Raw genomic sequence first — 26,420 nt, forward strand, 5'->3', positions numbered from 1 at the left:
AAATGTCATGATTTGACAAATTTAACGTAACACCGGTATGAACCAACAACAACAACAACAAATTCACTAGCGATTTACCTTTTTTTCATCGCTGTTTTCCAATATTGCGAATTGCGAAACATACTTTTCTTCGTTACATTTATATAGCTATTAATGTAAGTTGTTTTACTGCTAAAGAAATAGTTCTTAACATAAAATTCCCGTATGTACAAAATACCTATGTTTCGTCTGCATAAAGTATCGGATACAGTGTAGGTTCCGAATCAGTCAAATATTTGGGTCAATTTAAAAAAGGCTCATGACTGCACAAAGTCTAGCTAAAGTAAGAAAACAGATATGTTTGTAAATTTTTAGTGTCTGTACATTAAACAACGGTAGGTTATAACATTTATATTTTTTCAAGGGAAGTGTGTGTGTTGTCATCCTGTAGGGTCAATACGGCTAAATACGGACGGATTTTGCGACTTCAATCTTTGATTTGATATGCTGAAACTACTGCTTGATATCTAACGTTTATGAAACTGTAATACATTCGGAAAATTCTTTCCACGGACAATATCGTTGAATTTTCAACTGTGTGTGGTCCGAAACGTCTAAAATAGACGAATAAACATATCAAGCTAATTTGGGATAATACGGACGCAAGTCGGTAAGTACGGACAGTGGTGGGTTAAATACGGACAACGGTAGGAAAAGTACGGACATATGTAAAAGCAGTAGGGAAAATACGGACACTTTGATATTTTTAAAAACAACTGATTAGCAAACTGAAAATAAAACATTGGACAAAACATAATAAAAAAATGTAAGTATATTGCCATGTATAGGCATATGAAATTTAATAAAAGTATTTTCATGTACATGGAATTCATATTTTTCCGATATTCTAGTCTCAGTAAACACAAGTTTGTTCATTGTTTTACAATACACAGCTCCTGTTTATATGTACATGAATGTTAACATTTTTCAATTTTGATCTTTTTTGCTTTGTTTACTTTTTGTTGTTTCTTTAAGTCCTTTTCTGTTTTCTAATCTTATTTTTTCATTTATAACTTCAACACTTGTTAATAGTCTGTGTGATTTCACGGCTGTTTGTTTTCGTTGTCTTATAATAGGTGAAGTGATTGCTGGAGGAATAAACACATCTTGGACTTATTGATAAATCACAGCCGAATCAGACTCTACAGATGACATATCGTTGCGAGGAGTAGTAACTTTCTGACCTATCGAGTCTGTTAAAGGCTCTATGGTGACATTGGTGTCATTAAGTAGACCCACCAACTGTACGGGGTCACTAATGTCAAGGATGTTGACTGCAGATGGCTGTGAATTTAAGGGAGTAGCGACCAAACATTCATCTTCTGTACTATTCATGCTTGTCTCAACATTAACTGGAAGGTTTGTCGGTAGACTTGGGCCATATGCCTTTTCGGAAATTGCCTGGGGGTCGTATGGGTATATTCCACACGCTCTAAATCCACTTTTTATATTTGCTGAAGTTACCGATTTTTCCCATGCATTAGCAAAAAGTGATGGAAATGTCCACTTGGTTACTTGATGAAGAGGATGTTCCTGAATGAATAGAGAGTTGTTTTCCATTGCAGCCATTAGTAGTCCCAACGTTTGGTGGGAATTATGCCCATCTAATATTATAAGTTGCGGCCTATGTGGTCCGCAGTGTTCTAAGAATACTTGTTGGAACCACTTTTCCCCCAATTCGTCATTCATCCAACCGTTTACTTGATAATCCCACATGGACCCGGTTGGTGCAGCGGTTGTATTAAACCCATGAAGAGATCTAGAGGTCTTACCCTTGACCACAAACATCGGGGGCATCTTCCCTCCCTCAGCATTAACGCACGCCATCACCGTGATATTGTTAGACTTCAAACTTATCCTAAACACACAGCTTTCCCCTCTTTGGCCGACAACCCTTCCAGGATCGTGCTCGAAGTTCTTTGACATCTCGTCGCAATTCCAAATGCATTCTGGACTTGACGATATGTTGAGTCCATCGATGATAGTTCCTACAAAAAAAGAAAGCCATTCCAAGAATTGGAACATGTTTCGTACAATATATGTTAAAAGCAAACAAATAGAGGTTCACACAACTTAAAGGCGCTTAGTGAACGTAAGCAAATACTGTCGCGTAATGGAGTTGCATCACATATCATTTTCTGATCCGAAGTCACCATTTATTGAAAACAAATGATTTTATTGAAAAAAATTCAAGCCATTGATTGGTGTAAAGATGAAATACAGTTCCTGACTAAGTTGGCTACATATATTTCATTAATCATTTTGTTTTACTGGATTTTGAATGGGACTGTGCTTAACCGTTAAAATATTTTAACTGCGTCGAAACAGATTTTACTTTGTTTCTTTGTCATTCTACGCCGTTTTTAAACATGTTCAGTTTTACAGGCTTGTTTTCTTTAAACATGTTCACATTGACAGTATTATCACCAGTACTAACTACCCTTCCTCAATCTGGAAACTTCACCCTATGTGGAAAATCGACATTTTGTCATAAACAATTAATTCGCAGGTAATAATGTTCTGAACAAAACTAGAGGCTAAGTTTTGATTAACTTTGCAGTGTAAATCCTGCAACAGGGAAATTATGCTGTTTATTAAATCGTTTATCTAGCTGTGTTACCTAAATCCTTAAAGTAGTTATTCATAACCTCTTTGTTCATCATTCTGGCCCGTGTTGAAGTCAACTTTTCTGGCTTTCTTAATACCAGATCAGGATACCTTGTCTTTAAACCATGCCACCAATCTTTACTCGCTAGAAAGGCAAGAAACAAAAATTGTACTGATTAAAACGTTTTACATCTATAAACATGTTACGTATTATATCTACGGCATCTACATTCCTTATATATTTATGTGTGGGTGTGTAAGGTGTGTGAGGAATGCATTGCAAGTGTTTTATAAGTAAAATCAAAGAGTTTTTGAAGTGTTTAATATAGGCTAGAATTTAAAATTATTATTTTGAATAAAATCATTTATTTACTAGTTACCTTTGAATGTTTTGCAAGCAGATTTTATCTTTAAACGGTCACAAAGAATGTTGGTTCGCTGCAATATCTGCTTTCTGGACAGACCAATACCCCGGCGAGCAGCCATTTTAACAGCTGAGACAATGTTGTCTTCAATTTCCTTCGGGATGTGGGTGGGGCGACCGTGGGTGACATGCAGATCGTGTTTTCCGCTAATGCGATCGCCTATTGTAGAACGAGGAACATTATACGCAGACGCAGCCTCTCTTACAGACATACTTCCGTTTTGAACAGACATTACTGCTTTCTCTAGCGTTTCTGGTGTATAATTCATCGTCTTACCCCTCTTTTTGTACACATATTTTGAAGGCATCTGAAAGCAAGAGTTCAAAGCAACCTGTAAGCTAAACGATCACAAGCCAATAACAACGATCTAGCGATGATATGCTTCATTGCACCGCAAACATGCCATTGATGAACATATGTTATGGAGATTGATTAGGATGGGGTGACAATGTATACGTAAAGTTATATAAAAGAAGGTCAAAATGAATTTGCACCAAAGTGACTTGTCGATTTTTGCTTGTTCAAATACAATTACGTTCTGTGAGTGTTCATTTGTTGTGTAAATGTATTTGAGCATGATCATTATTCATAAATCGTTAACCAGACACAACTGAAAATAAACAACATTCCCATGATGATTAACTTGCTAACCAACAATACAAGGGGACATTTATATAATTTATTATTCTGTTGTTGTCTTCTATATAGATCTATATTAGATCCAGTTTGATACTAAATCATTGTCTCTTCATCAAATATTTACGTATACATAAAATGACATCCCCATGCTATATAGTAAGACATGTTTCAGCGATGGACTAGATTTTGAAAGATATTGGGTTATATTCACTCTTACCAGGACAGCTTGCAGTTCCAAGGTAAGGATAATGTAATACATGGAGCCTAGTGGTTAATAATCACACAACACATCACAAACTTATATCTTATTTTATTTCATTCCCTCGTTATTGCTGCTTCTTTATATATGTTAATACTTAATGACGCTAGAGTTAGGTTTTAATCAATGCACAAGCATTATGACACAAAACACTTTTAGAAAATCTTATAAATGACTCAAAGTCTATTCAGTAGTTCTATTAACTCTCCCGTTTTGTCTTCTTGCATTTTAAACCCAATACTGACTGATTGCATTGACCCCTTATATTTGCTGAATTTCACAGGGCTATCTTTTGCTCTAAGATAACAAATGTCGTGTATAAAACAAAAATCAAACAGTTTTTTCACATGTAGAGCATCTTGTCGTCGAAGATAAGCCGCAAGCTTGGTACAACCTTTATTTTCATAAATTGCTATTGCATCTTTATCATACTGATTCAATAAGTCTGGTTTAACATAATAAACAGCAGAGCCAGTCGTCAGTTCTTTTGGTCCATGATGGTGCATGCCAACAGCATATAGATTTCTTATGATTACGTTTTTCATAGCTGTCCGTAGTTTTCCTACCTGAAAAAATGTTCGGAAAAATACGGACACTTAATATTTTCCAATATTTTGAGCGTTTTTCATATGATATAATGTTAAAATTGCGGTTAAATTGAAGTCGAATAAATTAAGAAACAAATGAACACAAATAATCAATATTTAAGCTGAAGCATAAACCTTAAATATTTACTTCAAAAATTCACCTTGAGCGAGCGCACTTTTAGAAGTTTGGCTATGACGTGAAAGGTAGATGGCGTTACTGATTTTGCGCATAGCATATGTATACTTCCAGTAAAGACTAAGTTCTCTTTCCTGTTCGAATCAAAGCGCAGTAAGTTCATATTTCATCTTCGTTATGAGAACTGTTTGAAACCCAAAAGCAAAACCGCTGATTGTATGGTATTTGTCAAATGTCCGTATTTTCCTTTTGTCCGTATTTAGCCGTAATTGACCCTAACTGGATGCTTATAACCTGCATTCTAACCATCCGGTAAGCAGATATCTAGCTTAGCCCCGAAGGTTATTTTTGGACATCTAGTAATTAATTTCTTTATTTGTAATGCTCTGTTTGAAACAAAGCAAATGCGAAACTGTTAAAATAGATAATTATATGAGAAACAAATACAAATGTGCCTCAAAACTAAAGTGAACTTTGTGTGACCGCACATGAAGTGTTATCTAAATGGCCAACTGGAAAGCAGTGATGTAACCATGGGTTGGAATATCTTATCATCGATAGATCTTAATATATATTAAATCTAAATAGTGTGAATGGAGACAGGTTATCAGTTAGGATTGCTTGATCAATACTTAATTCATTATTCCACACCCTGACAGCCTTAAACCTTAATTAATGTTTGCCAAACCTGACAGTCTTCACTTTGGGCTCTTATAATGTATTTACATATATCTGAAATTATAAGAAGAGTCTTTAGCAGTGAATTTTCAGGTGACTTATTATGTATTTGTTGTAGTGGTAGAGTTGGATTGAACACAACAATGTTGCAGTTTTTATCCATTTATTGGACAGAGTACCCGTATGGTACATAAAGAAAATCTAAAAGCATAAAACAATAAAATCAGGGACATGAAACAATACAATTTGTAATACAATAACAAACATGGATATATGCAAATTTCACAAAATATATACATCTCTCATGGTTATCACAAAAGTCTGAAAAAAGAAATTAATGCTAAATAAAACAGCTTACCAGATACGTCTATGAATGGTACACTTAATTATTAAAAATAAGTTGCCCAAAGGTAAGGACTATTTACTATAAAGTAGAAGGAACTTGTGTTCCCCGGTAACTGATTTTGAAGAAAGGTAAGGTGTCCAAAGATAAGGACTGTTTACTATACTGTAAAGTAGAAAGGAACTTGAGTTCACTTTTAACAGTTTCGAAAGAATGGTGTACAGAGGGCCATGCAGTATTAGTTCACGCCAAGTGTTTTGTGGAAAGCAAAGTGACAATCAAACGTATTTTCTTACAAACAAGTTATGTACAAGTGGACACATGCCATTACTGGACATGATAAGACAAACACGAAGTACAACACAATACAACGGAACGCAGAGTACAGACATGATACAACAGACTACGGAGTACTGATATACGACATATACATAGAAATATAATAAGTGAATTATTTTATTAATTTAAACAAACAAGGGAAACTTGACTTTGCTACATATTAATTTTTATGTTTCATTGGCTATAGTTGTGAGTTTGCCTAAATAAAGTGATGGCATATGAACATTGTTTAACAGTGTTTTCAAATTCTCACATTTTTCAACATCATGAGATGGCAAGATACATAACTCTAACTTATTTTGTAATCTATAGCCCCTTTTTCATTTTAGAAATTTTGGTTTTAGTTTCGTATGGAAGCAGATTTCTCACAAATTTCTTTACCATTTGTTTTGAAATTCTACACATATCTCAGCAGCATAAGTAGATTTTACATAGCAGGCTTGATAACTCTGAAAAGCTTATATTTGACAAAGTTATGCCCCTTTTTTCTCTTAAAAAGTTTGGTGAAAGTTTGTATGTAAGGAGGTTTCTCAAGAACTATTGTGCTAAATGCTTTCAGTCTCTTTGTAAGTCTTTGGCATTATGAAATCACCTTTGAGAGCCAAGTTTGATATCTACCACATATGGTTTACAAAAATATGCCCAAATTTCAACTTAGAAAATTTTGCCCAAACTTTTGTATGTAAGGTAGTATGTTAATAGATAGAAGGACTTCAGATGGTCTTGTTCACTTTTGTTTGTTAAATATTTCAGATCACCTGTTGCATATACATCAGCAAAAATTCCTTTGGAAATGGAAGCACTGTCAGAATATGCATCAAACAGCAGCAGCTCTATAATGAGTCTTGATAAAAGTGACACTAATCAAAGTGCTGAAGGGGCGGGAATTGCAGAGGGACAAAATAAAGATGTCAAAACTGAAAAGGAAACTTTGAGGGTTTTTTCTCAGATATCTGAGATGAGAGACAAGAGTGCTATGGATACTGTTAGTTCAGTTGATAAGGATTTAGAGAAAGGTGTTAATGAAATGGATGATGATCTAACAGAACTAAATAGTGAACTGTTGTCAAAACAAATGTCAAAAGTTGTGACACAGTTAGAAAAACAGGTTCTTGATGATGGAGGGAAGGATAGGGGTTATTCAAAGAAATCTCAAGTAAAGAAATTCCATACTGATTCAATAGATTTGACTGTTGCTGAGAATGTTAAAACAAGAGATGAAGATATCAAAACAAGTGATGCTAGTAATTTGGAAATAGCTGGTAAAGAAGATATTGAAAGGGAGGAGGTAAATACAACTCTGGACAACATGGACAATCAGGATAACATGTTTAATGATGTTCAGATAAAAGTGATAGATGTACCAGATGATGATGATTTGTTTGACTTCCTCAAGCATCCAGCTGAATCAGATCAAATGAATGACTCCAGCAAGTGGCCTAATGATCCAGATCAGATGGATGAATCATCAAATATCAGCGATGCCCAACAGAATCAGGTTTGTAGTGTTGTTTTATACCTTCAGTATCTGTTAAAACTTCAGTATTTTCCTAAAAAAAACATGTGCATGAAAAATGGTCAGTACAACAGAGAACATAGTGCTGTAACTTGCCTAACATAAAATTTACAGAAACAGAAAGTATTCTTTTTATCAATTGGGGACCAAAATTAATAATTTTCTGTTATAACTGCTGTTACTTAATTACTGTGTCAGTGTGAAATCATTTTATCAAAATAGTTCTGTGTGTAACATGACATGGTTTATGATCTATTTGTGTTAAATTTTTTATGTACCGTATGTTTTAGTCTGTTCATTTTAACTTAATAATGCAAATGTATGTATAAGTTTGTGTATTTTAACTTTATAATACAAATGTATAAAACATTATTTAATGTCGTATTTCTGTTTCAGGATCATAACGATATACGGAAACGTGAGTTATATCGCTTCCTTACAGCAAATGACCCCACACAGATTCACTCGAGTGAAGTGACACCATACCAGTCAGGTGACGAGAACAAGTCGGACAGTGAATCTAGCGGCAGATCTGGATCAACAGAAGAACTTTCTAGTGAATCTGACAATGAACATGAGGAATCTGTTCATCAACATACACAAAACATGGAGGAAATTGAAAGGCAGGAAAGAGTTTTTAAGATTTAAAGATAAAGAAAAAATTTAAATATGAAAATTTGTCTTTGTTACACCTGCTGTTGTAGTTGAAGTTATATCCTTCAGCGTGAAAAATGCTTGTTTCCTCTCGTGTGTCCTGTAAGCTTGATAGATAGGATGGAAAAATATTTCTCTTTTAGTTTATACAATTCTTTTTTAATGTATTTCCACTTAAAAACATCTAAACTATATCATGTTTTATATAAAATCAGTCTGTGCCTCCTGCGTATTGATAATTAGACCTCATTTTCATCAACAAATCATTTTGTTAATTTTATTGTAAGTTTGGTTTGAAAGTAAAAAGGATTCTTTTAGACACATAATATTGCTTAAATATTTGTGATAAAATATTTGTGGTAGAGGCACTTTTTTGGGTAGGAGTGCTCGAAGGGAAACAAAAAACCTGTTATTCTGTATATATTCTTAAGTATAATACAAAACAGTTATCAAATGCAGATGTTTAATATTCTTTATTCTTTACTATGATGAACTTGCAATATTTAATTTCAAATTAAATTTTTAACTGATTTTGAATAGGAATGTATGAATATCTTTGAGGATCAAATGGTAGCCACTTTTGAGAATTAAGTTTAGATAGTACATGTTTCTCCCTTTCATTGTCTGGTCTGAATCTTAGGAAGAAGAAACTTTCATGAAATACAGATTTGCTCTAGAAAACGATGTACTATGGAATCATTTAATTTCATGTCCATGAAATTTTGTGGTTTTGGCCCAAACGGCTATTTTATGGGGATATAAATTCGTTGATTTTGACCTTTGAACATCAAATGAATTGAGTTTTATTGCTTTCTTGGGATTAAATTTCGTGGACTGATTCAGTCATGAAATCCTTGAAAATTAGTCTCCATGAAAATTAATGTAAAATAATAATTACAGCCGACCAATAACTCCTGTTGAGGAAGAGCTTGTAGAAGTGCCTGTCAAAGTTAGACGGAAGCCAGGACCCAAACCGAGAGCTGAAAAACCAGCCAAGAAACCAAAATTGGAACCAGGACAGCTTACAGAAAAGACACTGGAAAAGCTTGAAAAATGTAAAATTGCAACACATAAATGGCTGAAAGATTTACAAGTACCAGAACAATTATCATTAGAGAATACATTACGCTTTGACATTGTCGACCTGAACCAGTATCTGACATGTGGGCTGTGTAAGGGGTACCTGTATGAAGCATCCACAATCACAGAGTGTATGCATACATGTATGTATAAATATAAATTGCAATCTAAAACTGTTCCCTATTGTCCCTTTCCTGTCTGTTTTGTAGAGCTATGATAAATTGCTTGCTGGCATAAATAGTGTATGATCAGTTCATATGCTTACTTGTATACACTCAGATATTAGATAGTGTGATGCTGAAATTGTCATTGAAAGGAGCATTGCTAGAATTCAGGTATAATTGTTAACTTAATTACAACTTAGAAACTTTTTATGCAATACATACCGGTACTGATAATTGACCATTTTAATTTCATATGGGATTATATGCAATTGAAGACACAAAGTTACTAGGACCTGGTCAGTGGAAGATGTGGGAAGATCTTTTTATTTATTTGAAGGTTTTTTGCTTCATCAGTGAAATTATTACTAATTTCTGTTTTACTTCTTCTAGTCTGTAAGAACTGTATAGTACGACATTGTATGGAGGTGAGCCTACACTGTCCTGTCTGCAACATTCTAATACATCCCACAGACCCATTTGTTCATATCAGGTAAGATACAATACAGCCTTGGTATAAACAACACCGCTAATGAGGAAACAAGTCTCCAGAAAAAGACGTTTTAGTTCCATCTTAAATAGTTTCTAAGTACAGTGATGTACATGTATATTGTAATCGTCTCGAGCAACAACAAATTCAATGTTTCAAGCCATATTGTTTATGTCCAATGGACAAGGCTCAATACCAGGTAGAGCCAACCTGTTTAGCTCAATAGGGAGAGCACATGTATTTGATCGTGGGGTCATGGGTGCAATCCTAGGGTGAGGGAAATGTTCTCTGTGACAATTTGAGAAAAGACGCGGTGTCTGAAATCATTTGTCCTCCTCCTCTGATGCATGTGGGGAAGTTGGCAGTTATTTGTGGAGAACAGGTTAGTACTGGTACAGAATCCAGGAACACTGGTTAGTTTAACTGCCTGCCATTACATAACTGAACTACTGTTGAAAAATGGCGTTAAACCCAAAACAAACAAACAAAACAAAACCCAGTAGAAAATCGTAACACCACAGTAGATTTATAGTGTTTACTAGTAACAGGAACTCTTTACAAGTCATATGTTATAATTTCTGGGTTTGTCCCCTTTATACAATATAACATAATTATAGTGAAATGTTTGTACAGAGTAAAGTTTCAAGGAAATTAAAAAAGTATCTCCTATGAATACCTTAACTTAATTTGTTGTGAAAGAGACAGATAGTTTTACACAGGACCCCCATTTAAATTTAAAAATCAGTCACATTTTTGGACAAGTAGGATTAAATTTAAATAATTGTAAAATTGAGAGAAAGGGAATCCAGCCCTCCAGTTGAGGAGTTACTGAAAACCCTGTGTATAGTAGCTGACAAGTTACTAGGAAAACAGTTTTGGAAAGATTTTTTACGTGAGTTTGTTGTATATTTGACAGGTTAGACAGAATGATACAGGATATTGTGTACAAGATTCTCCCAAATGTTGCTGAAAGTAAGTGTCAGGTTGTTTATAAATTACATACTAACCCTTATCCTGCTGAATTTCTATAACGAACTCTTCCATCTTTCAGTTTGGACAGTGTCAAAAGGGGTGCTTACCAAAAAGATATTGACTGAATAGCGAACAGTGCAGATCATGATCAGACTGCATGGATGTGCAGGCTGATCATGATCTACACTGGTCGCAAAGGCAGAATCAGTTGTGTGCAGCATGATAAGGGTTAACCTTTAGCCTGCTGGCGGCAAATAATTTTGCCTTTGTGACCAGTGCAGACCAAGATCAGCCTGCACATCCGTGCAGGGTTAGCACTGTCCGCAGTTCTGTCAGTAAATTTTCAGTGAACACCCCTTTGAATCATAAGTGGTACTGACCAAACTGAATGACGGACCAGTCCTTTATAGAAATTTAGCAGGGTAAAGATCTTTTTCTTAGTTTCTTGTTTCATGTTGAAAGAAAATAAGGAAACAAAGTTTGTTGCAACAAAAGCAGTAAAGGGGTTTGCTTCCAGAATGGTATCAACACTTAATGGTTCTTTTCCATTGAATTATTTTAGTAAAATTATCTTTATGAGTCACTTTTCAAGGAAGTTCACACTGCAAAGTGATAATATTCAAGGTTAAATATGTCACAAAGTAGATTATGTTATGAAAATCTCATTCATATAGAGAAACATACTTCCTCCTGTGTAAGTACAGTGTTAAACCATTTAAAAAGTTTGAAACTCCTTTTTTTAGCTTGACTATACAAAGAAAACAAAGAGCTATCCTACTTGACCTCGCGTCTGCATTGGCATCCCTTATGCATCCACACCTTGGTTAAAGTTTTAATACACTTTTATTTCATCTGTGCCATATGATAGATTTGCTATTATTACCAATCATCGCCCACATCATATTACACAAGGTCCTTAACTCTCGCACCAATATTTCATGAATTATCCCTCCTTTTTAGCCCACCATCATCATGATGGTGGGCTATTCAAATCACTCTGCGTCCGTGGTCCGTCCGTCCGTCATTCCGTCCGTCCGTTAACAATTTCTCGTTATCGCATCTCCTCAGAAACTACTGGGGGGATTTTTACCAAACTTTGTCAGAATGATGTATTGGTACCCTAGTTGTGTCCCCCTGAAAATCAGTCTGGTTCAACAATTGTTTAGTGAGTTATGGCCCTTTGTTTTTTTCTATAATTTACATATATTTATATAGGGAAAAACTTTGAAAATCTTTTTGTCCAAAACCACAGAGCCTAGGGCTTTGATATTTGGTATGAAGCATCATCTGGTGGTCCTCTACCAAGATGATTCAAATTCTTTCCCTGGGGTCTAATATGGCACCGCCCTGGGGGTCACATGGTTTATATAGACTTATATAAGGAAAAACTTTGAAAAACCTCTTATTCAAAACAACAGGGCCTAGGGCTTTGATATTTTGTGTGTGACATCATCTAGTGGTCTTCTACTAAGATTGTTCAAATTATCCCCCTAGGGTCAAATATGGCTCCGCCCCGGGAGTCACATGGTTTACATAGACTTATATAGGGAAAACCTTTTAAAATCTTCTTGTCCAAACCACAAAACCTAGGGCTTTGGCATTTGTAATGCAGCATCATCTAGTGGTTCTCTACCAAGTTTGTTCAAATTATCCCACTAGGGTCAAATATGGCCCCACCCTGGGGGTCACATGGTTCATATAGACTTATATAGGGAAAAGCTTTTAAAATCTTCTTGTCAATAACCTACAACATGCAAATTTGGACCACATGTATGGTTTTGAATGGCAAGATGAACCTTGACATGAGTTGACCTTGATTTTGACCTAGTGACCTACTTTCACATTTCTCAAGCTACAGTCTTCAAATTTGGACCACATGCATAGTTTTGTGCACTGAAAAAAACTTCGACCTTGACATTGACCTAGTGACCTACTTTCACATTTTTGAAGGTACAGGCTTCAAATTTGGACCACATGCATAGTTTTGTGTTCCAAAATGAAATTTGACCTTGATTTTGACCTAGTGACCTACTTTCACATTTCTCAAGCTACAGCCTTCAAATTTGGACCACATGCATAGTTTTGTGTACCGAAACAAACTCCTTACATGACCTGTGACTACTTTCACATTTTGAAGACAGGCTTCAATTTGGACCTGACTTGTTTCCCAAATAAATTTGATTGACATGACTGTTACTCTTTCATTAGCACAGCTTCAAATTTGGACCACTTGCATTTTGTGACGAATGAACTTGCCTTAGATTTACCGTGACTACTTCACATTTGTACTACAGGCTTCAAATTAGACCCATGATGGATGTGTACCGAAAATTGACCTGACATTGACCTAGTGACCTTTCACTTTGAAGTACGGGCTTTAATTTAACCATGATAGATTGGTCTGAAGGTAATTAACTTGATTTTGACTAGGACTTCACTTCTAAGTACACTTCAATTGGACCACTTGCATAGTTTTGGTACGAAATAACTTGACCTAGATTGAAGTGACTCTTTCATTCCAAACTCAGCCTTCAACTTGATGCACATGCATATTTGTGTAAAAGAACTTGTCCTTGAATTGTCTAGTGACCTACTTTCACATTTCTCAGCTACAGCTTTCGAATTTGGACCACCTGCACAGTGTTGTGTACGAAAAAACTTTACCTTGAGCTAGCCAGTAAGTCTTGAATTTTGAAACTCAAAATTTCACATCGGTGGGCGCAAATCAACCTGTGATCTCTTAGTACCTTTAACATTTCATGTTTAAAGTATGTTGAAACTTCCACACTACTCAGTATTTTTCCCCGCCTAAAGCGAAGGGGATATTAGAAATGTTCCTCAGCATGCATGCATGCGTGCGTCGCAACACTTGTCCGAGCATAACTCCAAAGTACTGTTGGATTTACTTCAACTTCTTACACTCATAGACACATTGGAGGAAGTGCACAGTGTTGCTAGAACAATAATTTCTACCTTGCGCTATTTTTGATATTTCACTTTATCATATTTTCATAAAACTTTTGTCCTGACATAACTCCAAAAGTTGAGGATTTTCTTCAAACTTCATTACCGATGACACAATGGGAAGGAAGGCATATGCAAGAACAATACTCTACCTTGCCTATTTTGGTATCCCCTTTATCTATTTTCTAAAATTTTGCCCGGGATAACCCAAAAGTATTGGAGGATTTCTTCAAACTTCATACACTGATAGAACACATTGGGAGGAAGTGCAGTGTGCAAGAACAATAACTCTACCTTGCCTATTTTTTGAGTTATTCCCCTTTATCATATTTTCATAAAAAAATTTGTCCGGAGCATAACTCCAAAAGTAGTGGAGAGATTTTCTTCAAACTTCATACACTGATAGAACACATTGAGAGGAAGTGCAGTGCGCAAGAACAATAACTCTACCTTGCCTATTTTTTGAGTAATTCCCCTTTATCATATTTTCTTAAAACATTTTGTCCGGAGCATAACCCCAAAAGTATTGGAGGGATTTTCTTCAAACTTCATCACTGATAGAACACATTGGGAGGAAGTGCAGTGTACAAGAACAATAACTCTACCTTGCCTATTTTTGAGTAAATTCCCCTTTATCATATTTTCATAAAAAATTTGTCCAGAGCATAACTCCAAAAGTACTGGAGGGATTTTCTTCAATTCATACACTGATAGAACACATTGGGAAGAAGTGCAGTTGCAAGAACAATAACTCTACCTTGCCTATTTTTTGAGTTATTCCCCTTTATCATATTTCTTTAAACATTTTGTATGGAGCATAACCCCAAAAGTATTGGAGGGATTTTCTTCAAACTTCATACACTGATAAAACACATTGGGAGGAAGTGCAGTGTGCAAGAACAATAACTCTACCTTGCCTATTTTTTGAGTTATTCCCCTTTATCATATTTTCTAAAAAAATTTGTCCAGAGCATAACTCCAAAGACTGGAGGGATTTTCTTAAACTTCATACACTGATAGAACACCATTGAGAGGAAGTGCAGTGTGCAAGAACAATATCTCACCTTGCCTATTTTTGAGCATTCCCTTATCATAGGGTTTTTTAAAACTTTTGTCCGGAGCATAACCAAAAGGTATTGGAGGGAGGTTCTCAACTTCATACACTGATAAAAACATTGGGAGGAAGTGCAGTGTGCCAGAACAATAACTTCTCTTCCTATTTTTTGAGTTATTCCCTTTATCATATTTCATAAAAAAAAATTGTCCAGAGCATAACTCCAAAAGTACTGGAGGGATTTTCTTCAAACTTCATACACTGATAGAACACATTGAGAGGAAGTGCAGTGTGCAAGAACAATAACTCTACTTTGCCTATTTTTTGAGTAATTCCCCTTTATCATATTTTCTTAAAACATTTTGTCAGAGCATAACCCCAAAAGTATTGGAGGGATTTTCTTCAAACTTCATACACTGATAGAACACATTTGGAGGAAATGCAGTGTGCAAGAACAATAACTCTACCTTGCCTATTTTTTGAGTTATTCCCCTTTATCATATTTTCTTAAAAAAATTTGTCTGGAGCATTTTTTCTTCATGCATAGAGGGATTTTGATATAACTTGGCACAAATGTTCACCACCACGAGACGGAGTGCAGTGCGCAAGATCCAGGTCACTAGGCCTAAGGTCAAGGTCACACTTAAGAGGCCAAAGGTCAGATACAAGAATGACTTTGTCCGAAGCATTTCTTCTTCATGCATGGAGGGATTTTGATGTAACTTGGCACAATTATACACCATCATGAGACGAAGTGTCATGCGCAGTTCCCTTCTTTAGAATTACTTCCCTTTGTTGTTACTTTAAATAGCGTTTATTGTAACTTTTTCATTACTAGTCGTAGGGAAAAATCAAGACCACTTTTCTGTAGTACAAACAGCATGCTAAATCCAATTTTGAGGTGTATTTTGACCAATCTTTACCTGATAAAGATTTTTATGTGGACTTGCATTTTTTTTTTTTTTTTTTTTTTTTTTTTTTTTTTTTTTTTTTTGAAGATATTTTACTATAAATAACATTAATACTTTCAGACACTAACTTGCCAGGAACTTTAGCCTTCAATTATAATATGCCCGGCGGGGGGATTAGCCATGTCTAACATGGCTCTTGTTTCTAATTGGATTTGGTTCAAACTTAAAAAAAGTTGTTCCACATCATCCCTCACATCATATGACTCAAGGGCAAACACTCTGACACACATTTGACCGGAATTATGCCCCTCTTTTTTTTAGAATTTTAGGTTAATTTTGATGCATTGTCTTTGTATTTCTTTTTTTCTGAAGGGATTTGATTCAAACTTACAAAAATATCACAAAATACACACATCATATCTCACAAGGCCAATAACTCTTGTACCAATATATATTGAATTATTCCCCTTTTACTTAAAATTTCAGGTTATATTTTGATACACTTTAACTCTATATCTGTTATTATTAAATGGATTTGATTCAAACTTAATATAGTTGTAACACACAATCACCCGTATCATATGACACAAGCTCCATAACTCTTGCAAAAATATTTTATGAATTATTTCCTGTTTTACTTAGAATTTCAGTTTTAATTTTTATGCTCTTTCACCACATCACTGTTGTAAATTAGTGGGTTTGATTCAAACTTGAAATAATGTTTTACATTATCACCTGCATCGTAAGACACAACCATAACTGTGGTGTACTTAAAATTGCAGGTTGAAGTTGTGATGCACTTCTGCTCTATTTCAGTTTCAGTTATGACACATGGCACTTTACTTTTGCAGAAATATTCCATGAATTAAGTCTTTTTATACTTAGTTAATGTATTGATATACTAAGTTAATATATTGATATACTTTCACTCTATTTCTGTTATTAACTCAAATACATTTGACTCAGGCACCATTTTCACGTATCTTGAACCCATTGAGTCATTAAACACACTAGTGACAGCTTTAGCTTTCCCAGATGTGCCCAATGTCATTATCCAGCATCAGAATTGTCGAGCACGCTGTCCCCAGTGACAGCTCTTGTTTTTTCAAGTTATTCAGTGTGAAGTTAGCCGATTTAAATTTTGTATAAAGCTGATTGTTTCCTGTGATAAAATTGTTTGCCTGCTTTGAAAGTGATTTTATTTACAAGATCTTAGTTGGAAATTTATTTTATAAATTTCAGCCGAGATGAAGAACATCCAGGCATTCTATGAAGCCCATCCTGAAGATAAACCAAAAGGTAAGTTCTTACATTTGTACATGTGTCTGTCAGTTGCCATACCTGTACATGTGTCTGTCGGTTGCAGTACATGTGTCTGTCGGTTGCCATACCTGTACATGTGTCTGTCGGTTGCCATACCAGTACATGTGCCTGTCGGTTGCCATACCAGTACATGTGTCTGTCGGTTGCCATACCTGTACTTGTGCCTGTCGGTTGCCATACCAGTACATGTGTCTGTCGGTTGCCATACCAGTACATGTGTCTGTCGGTTGCCATACCAGTACATGTGTCTGTCGGTTGCCATACCAGTACATGTGTCTGTCGGTTGCCATACCAGTACATGTGTCTGTCGGTTGCCATACCAGTACATGTGTCTGTCGGTTGCCATACCTGTACATGTGTCTGTCAGTTGCCATACCTGTACATGTGTATGCAAGTTGCCATACTTGTACATACATGTGTATGCCAGCATCAGTTCAGCTGCACAGAAGAATGTAAGGCGATATGCACATAGTTTAAAAGATGTTGGGAATGCACCTTACTAAATAGACTTACAACTCCCTAGGAAAATGAAACTTGTATTATATTTCATATAGACATTATAAGAGTACGTTTCAGTATTTACCGCTAATTGAAATAGATACGGTAACTCCCCATCAACAGTAAGACTTTGGCTTACAGATGATGCCTTTTCCCACATGTAGGTGATAACAATATATAACAACAGATACAAAATTCATGTTTGAATGTAAAAATTAATGTCTTCAGTTTGTAAGGGACTAGTAATATTGTTACAGAAATAAAGGAAGAGCCAGCCAAAGACATCACCCCGCCAAAAGAGAAGGAAGTAAAGCCACCAAGAAGTCAGCCACAGATGGTCTCTCTCTTGTTGGAATCTGAAAGGTAAGCTTAATTGTATGTTTTATACTAAATTATTTTAGATCAATTGTGAAGCAAGTTCTACAACTTATATTAATCACTCTCAACTGCTTATTCCTGATGGAAACCATCGCAACAAGGGTATGAGAGAAGAGAAGCCAGTTTCCCTTTTAATGCCGAGTGCCAAGCATCGGAGCTGCTGGTACCACTTTTCACTTCCTTGGTATGACATGGCCTGGGATCGAAACCACGACTTCACACACTCAAAGCGGATGCTGTACCACTGGGCTAACAAGGCAGTTAATAAAATGGTAACACAAAAGTTATTTGTATTGGCCAGTCTGAAAATATCAATTTTAAGTTACGATTCCATTTGTTTTTACCACTACTGTAACAATGTATAGCTTAATGGCTCTGTGGTCAGACTTTATTACATGTCTGCAACAGCTATACTACTTGATATGACTCGGGTGACAGCTACATACTGTAGTTGTGAATGTGTACACTACTTACCTAGCTCACCTTAACACTTACCCTGCTAAATTTCTATCATGAACTTGTCCATCTTTCAATTTAGAAGGTATCATTAACTGTTAAAAGGGGTGCTTACCAAAAAGATGGCTGATCAAGATCTACACTGGTCGCAAAGGCAGAATCTGTCGTGTCCAGCATGATAAGGGTTACTGTTCTGTTACCAGGTAGGAAAGTACGAAAGGATGTTATGGATACTGTGAAATCAGTTGTGAAATTTCATGGAAATAAAAATTATGGTTTTGGCCAGACCTTCTATTTATTGTGAATATCAGTTTGTTGATTCAAACTCATAAGAAAAAAAAATTGTTCTGTGGACCTATGCAGTCGCAAAATTTACAAAAAGTAGTCTACAGATGTTAGTGATTTCGCAGTTTGTGTCTATAACTACTTTCTCTGACAAAACAATATTTTGGAGTACTATTTACATTTAGAAATAGCTCTAGTTTTATACGGACTAAAGATTTTCTTCATTATTCAGTGATACAGCAGAGCCTGAGAGTATTGAAAATTTAGAGAAGAAATTTGTCAGAGTGACGGGTAGTGCAACAGTGGCCAATGTCTGTGAATTCCTCAAGAACAAGCTGAGTCTAGAGGACAGTAAACAGGTATACATCCCCCCTCCCATTTCCTATAATCTCTTCATTTATATTTGAAAGTAAAAGTTTAAAGGAAAATGTCCACAATAGATGAGAAAACATGCCTACATTCTGGATTAAACCATCAAATTAATGTAAATATTATGATAACCCCAGATACAAAGTATATGGGGGCTGCCTGTTCATTATATCTGTACCATTTTTTCTTTACTTCTGGAAAGATTTTCATAGAACTAGCAACTGTTGTTTACCTCATCAGGACAACATGCAGACTGTACAACCAAGGTAACAAGGCCTAATATCAAGGTCACACTTTGAGGTCAAAGGTCGAGTAGCTTAACTTATTGTCTGCATCATATTGTCTATATTGATTTTCATAAAGCTAACCAGTTGTTTACCTCATCAGGACAACCAGCTGATTGTTTTTATAACCTTAGTAGTACATCACTTGGATGCTATTAAATTGCAGATTTGTTTTTAAGATGATATTAAATCATCGAATGTTACAGCTGTAGGTTGACCTATTTTGCTGTGGAGATATTTTGCAGAGATGTTATTAACTCATTGAATGAGATAACTGTAGGCTGGTCTCTTGTGTGGAGATGCTATTGATCTGTTTTAACTGTTGACTGATCAGTTATGTTGTGGAGAAGCTAATAAATCATTGAATATTACAACTGTAGGTTGATCTGTTTTGTTGTGGAGATGCTATTGAAGAGGATAACTTTACCTTGGAGAAAATCAAGAACAAGTTCTTTGGTGATGAGGTATTGTTTTGTTCTATTGTTTATAGAGAGCAAATATAGAAACAAGCTGTTATAGGCACCATGCCTCAAGGTGAACATTAAAAATAGATATTATGTATTGAAAATGATAAACCAGTTTTGTTATGTAGATAAATTAATGTGTGCCATATACAGCTAAATGCATTTTATTTTGTGTCAAATTTCAGTAGTGACTAAAGTGGTTAATGCTTTTGAGAGTTTTTATCTCACCTGTCACGTAACAGGGCGAGCTTTTGTGATCGCCCTTCGTCCGTCCATCGTCCGTTCACAATTTCTTGTGAACACGATAGAGACCACATTTTGCTACCTATTTTAATCAAACTTGCATACAACTTGTATTAGCATAATATCTGGGTTCCTTTCGAAAACTGGGTTCCAGATTTATGGCCCCTTAAAGGGCCTAAATTTGCTATTTTTGGCTTGTGAACAAGATAGAGACCACATTTTGCAATTGATTTTGATAAAACTTGCACACAACATGTATTGGCATACTATTTTGGTTCCTTTCGAAAACTGGCTAGATCTAATCATGGGTTCTAGAGTTATGGCCCCTTAAAGAGCCAAACATTGCTAATTTGGCTTTTGCAGCCATATAGAGACTTCATTTGTGGCTTGATTTGATACAAACTTGCAAAATATCTTTAACAACAATAGGTCTTGGATTCCATGATGAATCCGGCAGATCCAATCATAGATTTCAGTTATGGCTCCTTATTGATCCCTGAAAGAGCCAGAATTTGTTAATATTACCTTGTGAACACAATAGAAGTGACATTTTACATTTGATTGTAACAACACTTACACACAACTTAAGTCACAATATCTCAGTTCATCATGGGTTCTAGAGTTACTGCCTTGTAAGGGGCAAAAAAAATTATATTGGCCCTCTCAGCTATATTGAGGTTTCATTTATGCTTTGATTTGATACAAACTTGCATAGAATGTTTATTATGATGATCTCTATGCCAAGTTTGAAACGAGGTCATGTGGGGTCAAAAACTAGGTCACCAGGTCAAATCAAAGGAAAAGCTTGTTAACACCCTAGAGGCCGCATTTATGACCCTATCTTTATGAAACTTGGTCAGAATGTTCATCTTTATGATTTCTAGGCCGAATTTGAAACTAGGTCACGTGGGTCAAAAACTAAGGTCACCCTCTCAAATCAAAAGAAGTGCTTGTTAACACTCAAGAGAACATATTTATGACCCTATCTTCATGAAATTTGGTCAGGGTGTTTATCTTGATGATTACTATGCCAGGTTTAAAACTGGGTCATATGGGGTTAAAAGCTATATCACCCGGTCAAATGAGAGGAAAAGATTGTTAACACTCTGAGACCACATTTATGACTCTATCTTCATGAAACTTGGTCAGAATGTTCATCTTGATGATTTCTAGGCCAGATTTGAAACTGGGTCATGTGGGGTCAAAAACTAGGTCACCCTCTTAAATCAAAGGAAATGCTTGTTAACACTCTAGACGCCATACCTTTGACCCTATCTTCATGAAACTTGGTCAGAATGTTCATCTTGATGATTTCTAGGCTGAATTTGAAACTTGGTCATGTTGGGTCAAAAACTAGGTCACCACTTAAATTAAAGGATCAGCTTATTAACACTGTATACAGAGGCCACATTTATGACCCTGTCTTCATGAAACTTGGTCAGAATGTTTATCTTGATGATTCCAAGGCCAGGTTTAACAGGTGAGCGATATTGGGTCATGATGACCCTCTTGTTTTATATTGTGTTGATAAAAAGAGTGTCTTTATAAACAGCTCCTAAAATGCACAGAATTACTTTATTTTTTCTTTTAAATGCTATAACTAACTAATGAAACTTTTTTTAAAAAATATTTGACACAAATCTGAAGGCCTGCAGCTTAATTTACAGAAGAAAATTTGCTTGCCATAGATGTGATAGAAATATGATACAGTAGTAGTATGTTTAAGCTTGTAATAAAGTGCAACATCAGTACAGGAACACCTCCTAAATCTAAACATTGCTCTGGAGGATCACTTATTGGAAAAATGGACTCTGTTGAAAGGAAATTTTTGTGTTTGTTGGGAAGGAAATGCTCAAGAGCCATTCCCTTACTCATAGCCATGGTAAAGGTTCCCAGTATCAGTTGCTAACAGGGAGGGCAGGGGTTTGAGCCCCACAGGGTCATGACTGGGATGCCTCCCTACAAGACATTGGTAGAGTACTGTATTTTACCCAAGAAATGCATTCAAAATTGATTTAAATAAAATTCAAGCTTTTTTTACAATCTAGATAACTTAAATCATATTAACTTAATTGATTTCACATAGATGAAGAAAGAGAGTCTTTTTTGTCCACACAGAGTTGTTCTATTTATAAGTTGCCACCAACGCACTGACTTTGTGTCATCTAGAGTATCAATTAATTAGCAATGACACTTCTTGTGTGGTAAACTTGTTACAGTAAATAATGTAAGCTAATTATCGCCTTTATCAGTGTAGAGTTCTATACTGTGACATCATTTAATTTTGTGGTTTGTTGCCAAAATGGCTGTTGAATTTGAGGATTTGAAGTTGTGATGGTAAAATGAATGACAGTTTCATATGTTTATTGGGATTAAATTTTTTATGCCCCCAAAGGGAGGCATATAGTTTTTGAACCGTCTGTCCGTCTGTCGGTCTGTCATTCTGTCGGTGTGTCCGCAATTTTCGTGTCCGGTCCATATCTTTGTCATCGATGGATGGATTTTCAAATAACTTGGCATGAATGTGTACCACAGTAAGACGACGTGTCGCGCGAAAGACCCAGGTCCGTAGCTCAAAGGTCAAGGTCACACTTAGACGTTAAAGGTCATTTTTCATGATGTGCATTCGTGTCCGGTCCACATCTTTGTCATCGATGGATGAATTTTCAAATAACTTGGCATGAATGTGTACCACAGTAAGACGACGTGTCGCGTGAAAGACCCAGGTCTGTAGCTCAAAGGTCAAGGTCACACTTAGACGTTAAAGGTCATTTTTCATGATGTGCATTCGTGTCCGGTCCATATCTTTGTCATCCATGGATGGATTTTCAAATAACTTGGCATGAATGTGTACCACAGTAAGACGACGTGTCGCATGCAAGACCCAGGTCCGTAGCTCAAAGGTCAAGATCACACTTAGACGTTAAAGGTCATATTTCATGATAGTGCATTGATGGGCATGTCCGCTCCATATCTTTGTCATTCATGCATGGATTTTAAATTATTGGGCATGAATGTGTACCACAGTAAGACGACGTGTTGCGCGCAAGACCCAGGTCCGTAGGTCAAAGGTCCTAAACTCTAACATCGGCCATAACTGTTCATTCAAAGTGCCATCGGGGGCATGTGTCATCCTATGGAGACAGCTCTTGTTTTATTGATGTAACTGCGAAATGCATGAAATATTAATGTTTTCACAGTACACAACTTCAATATTAATATTTCCTCATAATAAAGAAGACATTCCTGTTTGTCACTTAAGGTTATATGAACCTTACAAATTTTTTTAATTTCTTTATTACTTTTTAATTTGTCCTCAAAAAAAAGGATTTTGATAAAGTTTTTGTCGAGCCCGCTTGCGGATGCGAAGACATAGTTGTCCAAATGGCTGTTCAGTGCATGTGCGTACCGATTTGTTTGTCCGGACCATAACTTTGACATGCATGGAGCAATCTCGTTTATATTTGGCTTGAATGTTAACCTCAGTGAGACAGAGTGTCATGCCCAAACCGCAGGTTCCTATCTCAAAGGTCAAGGTCACACTTGGAGGTCAAAGGTTAAATTCTATAATGACTTTGTCCGGAGCATTTCTTCTTCATGCATGGAGGGATTTTGATGTAACTTGGCAAAAATGTTCACAACCATGTGACGGACTGTCATGCGCAAGAACCAGGACCCTAGGTCTAAGGTAAAGGTCACACTTAGAAGTCAAAGGTCAGATACAAGAATTACTTTGTCCAGAGCATTTCTTTTTCATGCATGGAGGGATTTTGATGTAACTTGGCACAATTGTTCACCATCATGAGACAGAGTGTCATGTGCAGGAACCTAGAATTACTTCCCTTTGTTGTTACTATAAATAGCTTATATTGTAACTTTTTTATTGCTGGTCATAGGGAAAAATCAAGACCATTTTCCTGTAGTACAATATGCATGTTACATCCAATTTTGAGGTGTATTTTGACCTATCTCTACTGGTAAGAATTTTTGTGTTGACTTAGATTTTTTTAAAGATTTACTTCCCTTTGTTGTTACTATAAATAACTTATATTGTAACTTTTGCAATCATTTTTTATTTGGCATAAATGGTTGCCTCAATGAGACAGGGTGTCATGTGCAACTCCTAGTCTTTTTGACAGCTGGCGGGCTGGACATGTTGCCCGTTGGCATCTAGTTTAACATTGTGTTTTAGGTAAAAAGCATTTTGGATTCCTCAAATCTTTAAAATTGCCGTTTTCAGTGTATTTGTTGATTTCTTGTTACAGAACTTTCAGGATATCTTAGTTAGCATCACATTTCCATGTAAAACTTCTGTAAAATTTAAAAAAAAAGAAGTAAATTATGAGTACAATATTAAGAAAAGCTAAATTCCACCTGCTTTACATCACAACTATACTTTGTGACAAATGCGATAGAGTTTTTCTGCACCACTTACAGACAAGTGTGTTCATTGCTATTGATCCTGCCAATTAGTTCAATTATGATGAATGCTCCAAGCTTATCTGAAACACTCTTGAGTCCATTTCCTGGAAAAGCTGGTGTCATATGAGGTTGGTCTTGACTCTGAAAATTGAACCCATGATGCCTGGGCCGAGTGGCCAACAACTTTACCACTAGCCCACCACTCCTCTTTCAAATCTTTTGAATCTCTTCAGTAGTACTATCTTGAATTACAGCTACTGAAAATGAAAGTACTTCCTGATTATAGGAGAACAATTGTGAGTTAGGTCCTTTCAAAAATAATCTCTTAACATCTTTCATTCCAGGACTGTTTAATGTTACTACAGTATAAAGTGAGGGAAACTTGAAGTGTTGTTTGCCATATTGTTGTAGAAATACTACCAAATGTGTTCAGTCTATATCAGACATTAGTTCAGGTACACATAGTTAACAAAGGAATGGAGTTACTTCATCGCAGTAGACAGTAGTTAAAGGGAAAGTTATGACCAAGCCGGAAACCAGGAGATGATCAAGGAGAGGTATAATACCGTTAACAATGAGATATGAATCGTAACAGTATTTTGTGTGTAATGTAATGGATACCATTGGCATTGTATGGTACTAAAGCAACAAATAATGTATCAAGATGCAGCTGTTTTTGGGAAATCAGCAAACAACTTACAAGTGTAAAAATTGAAATACAGTAAACCTGTTACACGTTTTACTTTTTGCTTTCCTAGCAAATATATGAAGAAGGAATCGTTGAAATATATGGAAGAGCTTAGCGGGTGTTATTTGTTGACTCAATATTTCAAAATTTTGATTTATAAATCAAGTGCACAACATGTAGGTAATGAATGCGTCTATGTAAGACCTACCTTGGTCTATAGAGCTACTTTAGGTAACAACTCTTTATATCAAACTGTAGCCAGGACACATACCCGTATGTTCCTGTATAGAATGGGTGCATGTATGTTGTCATTTGTGTTAATAACACACATCTGGCACTAAGGCTGTTACTTCTAAAAGTAAATTGTTTTAAAAAAATATTGATCGTTTACTTGTGAAATTTGGTGAAGACTTAAGTATAATGTTAACGTCTCAAATTAATTATTATGAATATATCATTAAATGTAAACTTGTTTTTGTTGTTAACTGTCTTTCCATTTTTGATAAAACTTACAATTTCAAGATTCAAGTGGTTTGTAATACCCCAAAGCACCCATGATGACCTATTGTAGGTTTATCTTGATGATGTAATTTCAGTCTGAAGTGTGCTGCAACTGACCTAATTTGTCAGAAAAAAATCCCAAAAGGAGTCATCTATCGGCAGCATGCAATCATCCTGAAAAGTTTGACCACCAGAGATCCAGTGCATAATTAAATATCAATAAGAAACTTTTCAGTCTCAAGGATCAGTGCTTGGAAGACATCTAAGGAAGTCTACACTCTGTGCACTTTTCTAACTTTGGGCTCTGTTCTAAACACACTCTATTCCCAATCTATACACATACCTCATTTAGCCTTTAGCCTGCCGACGTCGAGTGATTTTGCCTTTGCGGCCAGTGCAGCCCAAGATCAGCATGCACATCAATCAGTAAATTTTCAGTGATACCAGCTGAAATCACAGAGTAAAACCAAGTACAGTCAAACTTTTTTCGCTTAAACTCGACAAGACATTCCGACAAGTAAGTTTATTCGAGATATCGGTAGTTCTAGCAGTCGAATAATATGCATTATATAGATATTTAACCGGGGACCTGAAAACAAGTTCGAGCAAAGGGTGGTGTAAAAATTATCTGAGTTTGAGTGTATGAAGTTCGACT

The 26,420-nt window shown here is 35.8% G+C and overlaps 1 protein-coding gene across 2 annotated transcripts; it reads left to right on the top strand.

Annotated features, from left to right (window-relative positions):
* Positions 1–19: 19 nt before the first annotated feature.
* On the top strand, positions 20–25,737 carry LOC128559616 (polycomb group RING finger protein 6-like). Of its 2 annotated transcripts, none has more exons than XM_053551919.1 (11): positions 20–155; positions 6,806–7,550; positions 7,965–8,191; positions 9,123–9,445; positions 9,857–9,956; positions 10,870–10,925; positions 17,097–17,153; positions 17,933–18,038; positions 19,027–19,153; positions 19,828–19,911; positions 24,921–25,737. In XM_053551919.1, exons 2-11 carry the CDS (start codon positions 6,846–6,848, stop codon positions 24,960–24,962), a joined length of 1,827 nt encoding a protein of 608 aa, XP_053407894.1. In that variant the 5' UTR covers positions 20–155; positions 6,806–6,845; the 3' UTR covers positions 24,963–25,737. The 2 variants fall into 2 exon arrangements, with proteins under 2 accessions (XP_053407894.1, XP_053407893.1); XM_053551918.1 differs by lacking the exon at positions 20–155 and adding an exon at positions 1,132–1,398.
* Positions 25,738–26,420: the final 683 nt, after the last annotated feature.

This window comes from Mercenaria mercenaria, chromosome 9 (genome assembly GCF_021730395.1).
Source record: "Mercenaria mercenaria strain notata chromosome 9, MADL_Memer_1, whole genome shotgun sequence".
NCBI lineage: Eukaryota > Metazoa > Mollusca > Bivalvia > Venerida > Veneridae > Mercenaria > Mercenaria mercenaria.